Source organism: Lolium rigidum, chromosome 1 (genome assembly GCF_022539505.1).
Source record: "Lolium rigidum isolate FL_2022 chromosome 1, APGP_CSIRO_Lrig_0.1, whole genome shotgun sequence".
NCBI classification, from domain to species: domain Eukaryota; kingdom Viridiplantae; phylum Streptophyta; class Magnoliopsida; order Poales; family Poaceae; genus Lolium; species Lolium rigidum.
This window is the reverse complement of record NC_061508.1, coordinates 183607735-183621469: the sequence shown is the minus strand read 5'-3', so window position 1 is coordinate 183621469 and position 13735 is coordinate 183607735. Positions and strand designations below refer to the sequence as shown.

At 45.0% G+C, this 13735-nt stretch overlaps 1 protein-coding gene across 2 annotated transcripts; it reads right to left on the bottom strand.

The window, feature by feature from the left end:
* Positions 1-200: 200 nt before the first annotated feature.
* Positions 201-6525, bottom strand: LOC124685891 (nuclear nucleic acid-binding protein C1D). 2 transcript variants are annotated; one of them, XM_047219918.1, is made up of 6 exons: positions 6269-6523; positions 6120-6175; positions 5628-5682; positions 5470-5550; positions 5152-5390; positions 201-605 (listed from the first exon to the last, which is right to left on the bottom strand). In XM_047219918.1, exons 1-5 carry the CDS (start codon positions 6489-6491, stop codon positions 5182-5184), a joined length of 624 nt encoding a protein of 207 aa, XP_047075874.1. In that variant the 5' UTR covers positions 6492-6523; the 3' UTR covers positions 201-605; positions 5152-5181. The 2 variants fall into 2 exon arrangements, with proteins under 2 accessions (XP_047075874.1, XP_047075881.1); XM_047219925.1 differs by lacking the exon at positions 201-605 and having other exon boundaries at positions 4960-5390; positions 6269-6525.
* Between the last annotated feature and the right edge of the window lie 7210 nt (positions 6526-13735).

The window sequence follows — 13735 nt, the reverse complement described above, 5'->3', positions numbered from 1 at the left end:
GCCAAACTTGGGCAAAAAAAAAGTTAAATCATCATGAAATCATGGCAGGTCATGTGGAAGAACATTGGTGTTACTAAAACAAAATATCTTAGTGAGTAAACATGTAGAGAAAGTGAGAAATTATCCTTCGTTAAAAAAATGGAAGGGAATGAGAACTGACAGTAGATTACCATCAATATAGCCACACAGGCGAACAGTCATGTCAAAAGGCAAGCCTGCAAACAAGGTTTCATCCATCATAATCCCACAATGTCACAGGTGCCAAAACTTCAAGAACATATCCGATCAAGGACTTATCGAAGATATATCTAGGACCAACAAACCAGGGATATTATCCAGCACAAACTACATAATTATTCAGGTCCTTTTAACAAAATATAGTAAAAGAAAACTTGACACAGATTGTCAGATTGACAGCATTGAAGGATTGAGGCCATTTTTGCTTCTAAAGCAAAAGCTTGAACAATTCTCTTGAAGCCCTCATTCCCTCTTGCCATGTACACTGGTGCACACTGGGAGCGAAACGGTCTTCATCATCCAGAAGTTTCACTTCACTTTGCACATCCGGTGTAGTAGGCACGTCAGCTACCAAGCTACCAGTTCATCTGCATGGAAATCGAATAAATAGTTAGGAAGCAAATAGGGCAAGAAGGCCCAAATTAACAGGACCAAGGTATTGCAATGCATCTGAAGTGCAGAGTAGGCCTTGTCAAGTCTGCATAATATCAATAAAATGATAGTTTGAAAGAATGCATCAGTTTGCAAAATATTAAACTTCACTCCAAATACCAAAAGAAAAAAGAATAACGCTCCAAATGAATACTTACTGCACTTGGTACTAGTCCATAGCTAATTGAAATTTTGTCTTTTGTTTTCTCTAACATTGGGCTATAAAATAATCAAATACACAGTAGCAAAAGAACACTAGTTCCAGTGTGCAAATGGTTCTTTACCATATAGAAAAGCAATTCTACCTACGGAATACAATTTTTCGTTCAATGGTCCAACCATATAGTGTGGGCTCATGGCAATACATCAGGTGAGGTCTGGGAAAATCAGGCAGTAAGACGTCAACGTAGATGTTTCCCTACTAGTCAGATGGCAATTATAGCTGAGCAAACAAAATTTATGTTTATAATTCAGAAGTGCTCCGCGATTTGGTGTTTATCTAGGAAATCTCCCAACCAATGCTTTTGTAGTTTCTTGATAACTGGAGAGGGCTTCAGGGTTGGAGGATGGTGAGCTTCACCTCAATGTTCCCATGAAAAGAAAGCAATGAACCTCTTCCAGCTACAGTCAATACCCCTTCTCACTTACAACTGATTTCTATCTTTTCCTTACATTTGATTTTGTATGGGCGATCAACATCCACACTGTTATATGAACCCGAGATGAGATTCACAGCGACTACACTATGTTATTAAGCATCATTTTATTTTACTCCCTCTGTCCCGGTTTATAGGTATTGTGCATATTTCTAGGTCATTAATTTAACGAACGTAATACAAGATAAATACTACAAAACATGTATCATTCGAAAGTTCAGATGTCCTACTTTCTAATGATATAATATGTGTGTCATATAATTTATATTATGTTAGTCAAATTAATGATTTAGGAATGCGCGCAGACCCTGTACACCGGGATGGAGGTAACAGCATCTTTTGCATTTTGGTTCATTTCTACTCTCCTAACTTAAACAATGTACCCTGAGACTCTGAGAGGTCAGCTGCTGCCATAGTGTCTTGAAGGTACTATTGCCCAGAGTAGCTTGAGTCATCTTAAAACATGTGCAAGCATCAAAGGGGTTTGCCTTTGATGACAGGGAAGCTATCAATGCGGTGCTGTTTCTTGCTGTGTCATGTAGCCAACTTTGTTGCTATTTTTTTTGTGGGAAACCTTGTTGTCATTTTTGGCATACAAGGCAATCACACTCCGGAAGACAGAGAGTAAATCGAGACCAAGTTTATATCAGCAATTGTAGAATGTGGATGTAACAGCTGTGAAACCTCGCGAAACCTAGTGTCACACCAGACCATGGTCTGATGCGCAAATAGTAAGAACATATTTCTGATAAGGACCGAACACGGTGTCTTTTCAACTGAAGCACACAGCCCAAATCCATATCCGGCTTGTTTCCTTGATACCCTCTTGCTTCCGAGCATGTTTCTGGCTGATTGTTCTTTGCCCAAGTAGGTTTCCTTGCTTACCAATACATCCTAGTATTACCCCTGCCTGGACACTATTTCTTGCAACTTCCTCGACTCCATTTTCCTTTGGTTGTATATATGATCATATATAGATATTCTGCTCTACCACTGCTGCTGGCACTTTATCTCATCTGTGCTGCAAAGTGGTGGACACGGTTCAAGTCCTTGGTGGCCCATCCACAGATGCATAATGAGGGAGTAGCATGCTGAGAACAGAAGAAATGCATTCTTGGTTTTGAGGTTGTATGATGCAAAGACAAGAAACTGTTTTGTTGCTGTATTGTGGTCACGCATTGAGTTCCTTTCAAGTTGCCTTCGTACGCAGACAGGAAAATCCTCTGTATATGGACCGGCCCTGAGACTCCCGAAAGCTCATCCTACATCATTGTCTGGTGTGCAAATAATAATAAAAGCATCTTCTGGATACAAGACCCAGTCTTTTATTATTTGATGTCACGGCCCAAATCTGTATCATCAGGCTTGTTTCCTTGATATCCTCATGGATGATGCATGCATCGGCTACCCTGCCTGAGTATGTTTCTAGCTGATTCATACGTTATCTAACTACTAGGCCTCTTGGGTTTATTCTCCACACAATAACATATAGTCATGTACACACACAGACGCTCAGACGACCTCCTCGTATACTCTGCTCTGCTACTGTGCTCCTGCTGTTTGTATTGACAGCGGATGAAACCATTGCCCATCAGAACACGCATAATGGAGGAGAAGCATTGTGAGAAAGGAACACATGCACTCTTAGTCTTGTGGTTGCATGTGCTCAAAGAACAGAAACAGAATCACCCCCACATTCTGGCCATCCATGGGGTTCCTTCACCCTTTCATGCATGGACAGGACCAGTCTCTTATCAAGGCCAACATTTCGAGTATTCTGCATGTGCGAACCTGATTCACAAATTTTTTCACTAATCCAACCTCCTGGTGAACGGATTAGAACTTTCCAGCTGTACAAAACAAACCAGAACAAAATATGCTCACATATAGATGTATACATACAATTTCTCTCCAGTGACCAGTTTGATCCCTGAACAAGGGATCCCAGGCTCAGCTCTTACGTACATGAGTGCATCACTTTTACTGTGCTGGATCAGCCACAGCAACCACTGTTGCAATAATATGTGCCTTCGCTGCTGCCCTAGGATCTGTGCTCACCCCTTGCTGCCGCTTTTTTCTAGCACCGCCTCCCACTCATCACTGAAGGGCTTCAGCTAGCAGCAAATATATAGGAAAGAGAATCAATCGGTATCCTTTTAATTAATTAGGATCGTATCTCTAGAGTTAGTTTCCAAGTTGTTTAGTCCTTTCCAAGTTTGTTAGGATTCTGGCCTTAGGCCTCAAGTATTGTACGTGGGTTATTTAATGCCTGCCTCTAAACCCTTAGAGGCAATCAATGAAGATCAGATCTATTATCCCCCAACCTACATTACCTCTTCCTCTGCCTCCGTTGTGCGATAACCGCTCCACAGCTGGATCTGCACTGCAGAGATCCAGAGGTTCGGCGTATTACCCTCTACGTGACACAACTGCTGCTTCTTGCTGCGTCACAGCAGCCAGCTGTACTGCTGTTGCCAGTGATGTTCCCAAAGACAGAGCAACTCGATACCAGCCTGATATCGGCACTGCAATCTCCCGATAACTTGTGATGTACTACTGTGCCAAAATCTGATCAGCAAATGATGAGAACTACTAACATAATTCTGCCTCTTTGCTTGATATCCTCATGTGATACCAGCCTGATATCGGCACTGCAATCTGCTGATAACTTGTGCTGTACTGCTGTGCCACAATCTGATCAGCAAGTGATGAGAACTAGTAACATAATTCTGCCTTTTTGCTTGATATCCTCATGGATGGTGCTAGCTCTCCCTTTCCAAGTATATTGCTGGCTGGTCCGTTCTTTGTCCAATTAGATCTCCTGGTAATCAGCTCTTCCCTCATGAAGCTGTAGCTATTCTCCAGAATCTATTTCCATGCTAGTGGCTGCATTGGTGAACAGATGCATGTATGTTGCTCCTGGACTCTGGCTACCATGTGTACTAAATGTCATGGCTGTTGTCCCGCAGATACTCTGCCACTATGCTGCTGGCTGCTTGACCCATTTCCTCGTCTTCCAAGCTGCATGGTGGTGGCCACGGTTGATGCCCTTCTAGTTCCATCAGAATGCACATATGGCATGTAATGACTTATCTCAACAGCAGAGTGACATGGGAGGCACGTGTACTTGAATCTGCAAACACTACGTTGTGCACTGAACCGCATAATAATGGGCTACCAAAGTAAACTCCTGTATGTCCAATGGAGAGCATAATACACAAGATGTCACACTACCAGACGCTACAATCTTGTAATCTACCACCAACGAACTAACTTTTGGTCGACATTAGGCATTACAGACTCCAAGAAATATTCCAAGTGCCATTCATGCTCTCAATGTCCTTACCAAAGAGGGACGGAAAAGTAAACATCGAGGTCTCAGTATATAACTTTATAAGGGATAAATCACATTTAATTCTCTACTCTGTGTGTTTCTCAACATATACTGTCTAATGTAGAAGCATTGCATTAAAAATAAACCCGCGTGGTCATCACTAATTAAACCTAACATAGATTTATTGGGTGCATGTTAAACAGTTCTAAAGTAGGTTTCCTTGAAAGCTTAAAGCAGTCCAAAGCAGATAGACAAAATATAGTAATCTGTGAATAAAATATAACTACCAACAGTTATGGCTAGTGTGGTACCAAATGTAGAGTATAACTGTATAAGAATGAATTATAAACCATACAGAGTAGCGATCTTAAAGTATTGAGGAGATGGTGATACGCACTTGAAGGAGTTCACCAAATAATGTCATTGTGCACAGAGACAGACCTTATTTGCAAACAAGGTTATGGATACACACACAAAAGCAGCAATAAATACCTGACAGCTGCACAAGACAACCATGCCAATCTACTCCTCATCTTCATCAGGAACAAGTCTAACAGGGCCCTTCAGCCCGCTACCATTATACCCAATAAGCTCCTGAGAAGCCTTCGCAAGGAACTCTTCTGCAGCAGCACGAACAGATTTTCTCTCTGGTAATGGCTGTGACTTTCTCTTCTTCCCAGACCAGCCCACCCCTTCCCCTTTACTAATTGCATGCATGCTCTTCTTCTGATCTGAAGTTATAAGAATCAAAACCTCAACTCTATTACCAAGCAGAAAGTAGAAGATAGAAATTCAACAAGAATTATGTACCTGCTGTCAAATGGGACAAAGAACGGCCAATGAACCTTGCTGCTGCTTGTGTATTCACGGTGGTGCTAGGGCGCAGTGGTGCTGCAGTTCAGAATCCAAGGTCGTTAATGCATATCCTTTCATAAGTCAGGCACGCAGTGAGTGAATGAGTAAATTACCCTTGTCCCAATCCTCTAATCGATTTAACTTCTCCTGCCACAGAGTTAGCCTCTCCTGTAAAGGAAATAAGGAGAGCTCTTAGGCCTCCTAATTTGTCACAATGGAAATCTCCTATTTGAGAGCAACAAATTTGACGATAAAAAAGGAGGTGATAATCTTTTTATTTTACTCATGACACAGAAACCTCCACCCAATAGTTACAAGTGTCAAAAAATTCTCCTATCCGGACCTTTCTCCCAAGGTTCGTCTGACCTATAAAGCTTGCCCCTCTTCGCCATATAATTGTTAAAGCATACTAAAAGTGAATTGGCTCAACATGTAACTTGTTTTTCTGTTCTTCAGCGTACCACAGGTTTCTTACTAGTAATATTCAACATAGTTGCATACTTTCGTGCATCAACCACAGGTAAACATCATATGTGTGTTCCAACTAGCACCTCGCTCTAAGATATAAGAACAAATAGAATTCTCGGAGACTAAGAGAGTCTTACGAACTCCTTCCTGATAGGGTGCTCGTCCGGATTAATCCCCGAACACCTCAGCCGCACTGCAAAACCCCGAAAAGGCACCTTTAATCAGAAGGAAGGCAGACTGTATGTATATGTTATATATGGCGAAACGAGGAGGCGCGAGGCCCTGCCTGAGAAGAGGGAAGTTGCGGCATGAGCTACGGCGAGGAAAGCGCGTGCCCGTTGCAGAGGCGGCAGCTCGGCGATGGCGTCGGGGTCCTCGGCCGCCGCAGCGAGCAGGTCGGCGAGGTGGTCGCCCACGCACTCGGTGGCCGCCAGCGTATCCTCAGCGGCGGACAACACCCCGGGCGGCACCGCTGGGGAGGCTCCCGCCGCGGCGGCGGTAGTATCCATGGTTTGGTTTTAAGCGGCGGCGAAGGCGAAGCGAGTTCGATTTGTGTTTTGAGTGCTCCGATAGGATGTTTTAGACTTTTAGGGTTAGTACTTAGTACTAGCGTATTTGGGGATCACCCGGTGATTTTATTTGATATACACTCTCGGTTAAGGGTATTTTACAGTTGACTTGATTACATGAACGAAACAAATTAGGGTTTGAAGCACTGTATCTGCAGTGATTTCGAAGAACATCGCCTAGATTAACCCCTTTTTTATAAGTTTCTTTTTGAAAAGGAGATCTAAAACCCCTAATCTCACTTCCTTTTTATTAAGCTACATAGAAAAGGTAAACACAACAACCTATTGTGTCAACTTCTTTCACATCGGTGTTTTTTTTTTTTGCGAGAAAGATCAAGTGATATAGAACCAGAGATCATACAGAACAGTCCTTGAAAAACAAAAAAATTACACCCAAGTCCTGCAGGATCTTGAAGACGCCGTCGACGATGGAGACGTACCGCGGCGCCGCCGCCGCTCCTCCACGGTAGCCTTGGACACGGACGGAGACCCCGGGCGGACGGAAGTCACGGACCTCGGCTCGAAAGAGCCTCCACCTCGCCTCGTCGCCATCGTCTTCGATGCGGATCGCAATCACCATCTCCTTCAAAAGCTTCACACCGGAGCCGCCGCTCCACGACCTCCGGGACGGGGAAGAGGCACCCCACGGCTCCACCGAGCCGCGAGCACCGGGAAGAGGCGGATCCGCGGCCACGCCCCGCGAGCATCGCCGACGGAGAAGACGTCCGCCCCCACAAAAGGCCACACCGACCGCGCCACCGTCTCCTCCGCGCCGCCGGCAGCCCACCTCTCGGAACCTACGCTATATACACACCGGGATCCGGCGATACCCCAACCTCCCGCCGCCGAAGCGGCCGGCGGAGGCGGAGGATCGACCGGATCACGCGGCGGCGAGGTGGTTCGAGAGGGTTCGCCCAGAAAAACGCCAACCGTACTGTAGCGGGGGTTGGGGACAACTTTTTTCACATCGGTGTTTTTATGAAGATAAATATCCTCGCGCCATCACCGCCATGTGAGGCCGTAGATGTCTAACAAGGATTTTCATCCTATATGCTAACTGTTAAGACCAACCAATAGAGACCCAGGTAACGACAAGGGTTCGTCAATGTTAAGCCTATCCTATAAAGCTAGGGCAAGGATTTTCATCCCCGATATGAAACGTGTTTCGATCAGCATTTTGGTAACATACCAATTGATAGTTGCATCTATCATTACGTTAAAAATGCACTAGCTAAAACGGTGGGACAACTTCCCATCTTAGATCAATAAACATTAATGGGTTGGGTTTCTATAGTGAATGTACTTCTTAGGGTGACTGCGTGATTATACGGTATATACATCTTTAAAGGCACTTTCAGTAATCGTTAAGATATTTTCTCTAATTTATGCCGCGTCATTCATAGAATAAAAAACATACCGAACAAAGCATCATCTTTGCCTGGAACACTGCCTTGTGCAGCTAATTGGGTTTTGGTGCCTAACACAACTCAAAGCACAAAGTTTGATTTAGCATGGGTAGGGGATCATATAGAGGGAGTTTTGCTCATTCGCCTCACTTTCAATATTGTTTGATTTTCTTTTTTCGCCTGTAATAAAGTCGCATGTGCCCTCACCACCATGGATGGAACTTGAGCGGAGCCAAGGGTTTCGTGGGTAGATGAACTACCAAACAAGGTGGCTAGTGATGTCGCTTATGCCTTTATGGTAATGAAATTGAGGTGTTTCATTTCAAAAGAAAAATCTATCAATTGTTGCATCCTTCTAAGAAAATATTAGTTGTTAAATATCTCCTTTTTATAAACTAAGAGTGGATAAGGCATCTCATAAATGGAGGGCATGTCTTTTCATAGAAAGATGGTCGCTTAACTAAGAGAAGACAAAAAAAATTGGTTCTTTCTTTCAATTCGGCAGTTATTTTATATGGCCATGCTAACATAGCACCATTGTACATGCCCCAATATCGTCTAATCCTTTTATTTTGAGGAATAATATTGTCTAAAATGTAAACAATCGAGACTATCATAATCTATACGAGGGTGGTGGTGGGCGAAGGGGATGCAGGTTGGAGGGGTGAAAAGAGAAAAACACAGTGTCTCCGTATTTTCATTTATTTGAGTTGCGATGAAACATGTACTATCAAAAGGGGTCGCTTTGAAAGATATCTGTGGAATCAAATCATGTACAGAAAACAATACATGTACCCACTAAACCTTCTATCGCAGTAAGAAAATTTAGTTCTGATCCTATGCCGCATCCACACGCTAGGAACTCGCCATATGCCATCTCTCGACATAGCCCCGAAACTTGGTCAGGAAGTTGGTCTACAACTTCTGTCCCCAACATACCAACCACTGGCCTTATCTCGGAGGCTGGTATTGGGTCGCCACCCTCTGTATATGCCCGAATGTTGGTTCGGAACTTCTAGCCCTCTTAACTTCTCATCCACCCTGGAACTTGCAGACTGATACGTCTCAAACGTATCTATAATTTCTTATGTTTCATGCTAGTTTTATGACAATACTCACATGTTTTATATACACTTTATATCATTTTTATGCATTTTCCGGCACTAACCTATTAACAAGATGCCGAAGCGTCAGTTCTGTTTTCTGCTGTTTTTGGTTTCAGAAATCCTACACAGGAAATATTCTCGGAATTGGACGAAACAAAAACCCACGATCTTATTTTCCACGGAGTCTTCCAGAACACCGAAGAGGAGACGAATAGGGGCCAAGAGGCGGCCACACCATAGGGGGCGCGGCCCCACCCCTGGCTGCGCCGCCATATGGGGTGGGCCCCTCGGGCGTCCCCCGACTCTGCCCCTTCGCCTATATAATCCTTCCGTCGCGAAAACCCTAGTACCGAGAGCCACGATACGAGAAAAGTTGCCGAGACGCCGCCGCCGTCAACCCCATCTCGGGGGTTCTGAAGATCACCTCCGGCACCCTGCCGGAGAGGGGAATCATCACCGGAGGGCTCTACATCACCATGCCCGCCTCCGGACTGATGTGTGAGTAGTTCATCCTTGGACTATGGGTCCATAGCAGTAGCTATATGGTTGTCTTCTCCTATTGTGTCATCATGTTTAGATCTTGTGAGCTGCCTATCATGATCAAGATCATCTATTTGTAATGCTACATGTTGTGTTTGTTGGGATCCGATGAATATGGAATACTATGTCAAATTGATTATCGATCTATCATATATGTGTTGTTTATGATCTTGCATGCTCTCCGTTGCTAGTAGAGGCTCGGCCAAGTTGATACTTGTAACTCCAAGAGGGAGTATTTATGCTCGATAGTGGGTTCATGTCTCCATTGAATGCAGGGAGTGACAACAACCCCTAAGGTTGTGGATGTGTTGTTGCCACTAGGGATAAAACATCAATGCTTTGTCTAAGGATATTTGTATTGTTTACATTACGCACGGTACTTAATGCAATTGTCTCGTTGTTTGCAACTTAATACTTGGAAGGGGTGCGGATGCTAACCCGAAGGTGGACTTTTTAGGCATAGATGCATGCTTGGATAGCGGTCTATGTCCTTTGTCGTAATGCCCTAAGTAAATCTCATAGTAGTCATCATGATATGTATGTGCATTGTTATGCCCTCTCTATTTGTCAATTGCCCAACCGTAATTTGTTCACCCAACATGTTATTTATCTTATTGGAGAGACACCACTAGTGAGCCGTGGACCCCGAGTCCATTCTTTTACATCTGAAATACAACCTAACGCAATCATTGTTCTCTGTTGTTCTTTGCAAGCAAACATCATTCTCCACACCATACGTTTAATCCTTTGTTTACTGAGCAAGTCGGTGAGATTGACAACCTCACCTGTTAAGTTGGGGCAAAGTATTTTGATTGTGTTGTGCAGGTTCCACGTTGGCGCCGGAATCCCTGGTGTTGCGCTGCACTACACTCCTTCACCAACAACCTTCACGTGGCCTTCATCTTCTACTGGTTCGATAACCTTGGTTTCTTACTGAGGGAAAACTTGCTTCTGTACGCATCACACCTTCCTCTTGGGGTTCCCAACGGACGTGTGCTTCACGCGTCATCACAGACCACCTAGAAAACTGGTTCCAACAGCTTGATTTGGGAAAACACTATACAAGGTCCCTTCTTCGACGCGAGAAAACTAGTGGGATTATCCTCTCTCTCCCCCCTTCATTGTTGCTGAGCTTAAATCTTTGAGGTATCCCTCCCTAGTGCTCCAATTGAAAGTTCAGAGATGGTAAACCTAGAGGGGGGTGAATAGGTTTCTACAAATTTTAGTTCTTTTTTTGCAATATTAGGCTTTGCGGAATATAAAGGTGAGCCTAATGCAAACTAGGTGAGGCAACCTATATGATGATACTAGTAACTCGAGCACGAAGGCTCTCACGGGCAATTATATCACAAGTAAGGAGTTCGGTTAGAGATAACCGATAGCACGCGGAGACGAGGGTTTATTCTCGTGTTCCCTTCCTTTGCAAGAAGGTACGTCACGATTGGAGGGGTGGAGGTCCCACGAAGGATTCCCCAACGCCACAAAGGCTCACCCTATTCTCCGGAGCCTATCCCACGAAGGAATAGCTCACTCACTTGTGGTAGACTTTGAGGTAGTCTCCAAACCTTCACAATCTTGTCAGGAGCAAATCCACAGCCCGAATGCTTCTGGACCTCTTTTGCCCACCTAGGGTTTCCAAAGAACCCTACAGAGAAAGTATTTTGATGAATACAAGGGGGACAAGATTTGGCTTGGTAGAACGGTAGTTTGGTGGAGGAGGAGAGAGATCTGAGGCTTTTGGTGTTTCTAACAATGGTGTATGTGTGTGTGTGAGAGAGAGAGAGCTCAAGAACAGCTTGTAGTGTAGTGCCTAACCCTTCAGAGGTAGGAGAAGGGGTATATATAGTGTCACTTGAAATATGGCCGTTGATGACTTGCCACCTCAGCAACTTCTTCGAGGAACCCGGTCAACCGGGCCTGGAACCGGGCCGGCCGGCGCAGGGACCGGTTAGACCGGGCCAGGGACCGGGCCAGCCGGTCCAAACCGGAGCTGGGACCGGTCCTTGACCGGGGCAGGGCATTGTCTTGCAGTAATGCCTCCGGATGTCATCATCGTAGGAGTCGGTTGGCGCTGGGGCGCCCGGCCCACAACCCGGTCCGATCGGGCTCCTGACCGGATCGGTCCGGTCCAAACCGGGCCACCGACCGGTCCATGACTGGGAGGGCTCTGTGTCTTACAGAACATCCCCCGGTTGGCACCAGTCCAGGGGCCGGTCTACGCCGGGCACGCCGATGCCAGGGCCAGTCTGACCGAGCCTATGGCCGGCCAGGTGCAGGAGAACCCTTCTTGATTGTTGTCGAAGTGGGGGGGTCTCCCTTTACCTTCTTGTTCCATTGATACACCATTTATGCCTCTTTGGCTAATACCTGGGATTAACCTCATGGACATGTATTAGGCCAAATACTCTAGCACGGTGTCATTGTTACCAAAATAATGGATAAGGGTAAGATACCCTTACAATCTCCCCCTTTTTGGTATACGGTGACAAACCGAGCTAGGGTCACATAGAGATATTATGATAAGCTTTAAACCTTGATTCCATATAAGATATTAAGACAGCTCCCCCATAATGTGTGCACTTGGAGAAATTGCGTTTGAATGCAAAGTGCACCATTTGTGGAATATGAGAATCTCCCCCAATATCTTTAGGAAACAAGCATGGTATGGACATGTGTATATCAAGATATATAAGCATAAAGCATGATCATCCTAATATAGAGATTAAGCATACAAGTACTTGTCCATACACGAATTATTTAAAGTAGCAAATGGTTCTTGAAAAAGCAAGCAAATAAGCACAAGCCAAATAAGAAGCAAATGAAGTATCAATCATGGCTTGTGCAACCCAAGGAACCCCGTACTCTACTCTCTTCTCCCCCTTTGGCATCGGAACACCAAAAACGCGAGGAAAAGAGTAGGGATGCTAGCGCTCCCATCAGTAGAACTCTGTCCCAGCGGGTGGAGAGCCATCATCATCATCCCCTTCATCATCACCCTCATCATACTCTTCATTTTCTTCATCATCAGCTTCTCTATATCCAGAAGTAGCACGGTCCTGAGCAGATCTAGGGGAAGACCACCATGAGAATACATGGAGAAATCAAAGTTCCGGAGCATCTCATCATCAATGGGAGGCATCTCCCAAGTAGGTACAATCACAGGCTCCATCTCAGGTCTAGGAGGAGGAACAGGGTGATTCCGTGCAGCCATGAACTCATTTTGGCGCCTCATGGTCTCCTGGTTCAAGGCAAGACTTTGATGAGCAACATCATTGGTATTCCTGCACATCTTCCACAAGCTGGTCAAGAAGCGAGAAGCACCGCGCTTGGGGTGCCTAGAGTAGCTGGAGCTAGCTGCAGGGTCATGCCGTTCCTTGGAACGGCGCTCAGAAGGCATCATGGCTGGGATTTCCGGTTTATTGTCGTGAGTAGGAAACTTGAATGGATCCATCTTGACCAGTTGATCTTTCCTGTTGTGGGGAGAAGGCACCACCTTATTGATGAGCTGCTGAATGTACTGAGCATAGTTTGGAGTCATGTGATCCCAAACAGAACGCCTCAGTTCACAGTAGATGAGGTCACATCCATCAATTGTCCTAATGTTCTCAGGACGGCAATAGTACGTCAGGTTAAGGTGGTAGGCACGACATTCACTGGAGTGTCCTGACTTGCTGATGAGATTCTCACGGAATAGCTTGGCAAGCACAAGGTAGGAGTAATACATCCCAGAGATAGTGGGAGGACCAGCTGTAGGCTCCGAAGGATAGCAGAAAGCAATGTCTCCATGAGTGAACTTGTCCTGAGAGTGAATCTTAAATCCACGAGCACGGCTACCACCATATCCCATGGCTTCAAATAAATCAAGATAGTTGCAAGTGTACTTCTCTTTACCAGTCATCCAGGTCATAGTGCGATCGGGATCATCATGAAAGAACAGTGCAATGGAATTGACGGACAAGAATTGGACAATAGAGCCCAGCTCCCTTTTCATCACCGGGCTTCAAGCACACAAGATCATACAGCCCCATACCCTTCAAGGTATCAACCACAAAGCGGTACTTGGTGGCTTCATGCATGGAAAGCACTTCCTTGTTGATGGCCTTTGGCATCACAATGACACCATTCTTCATAC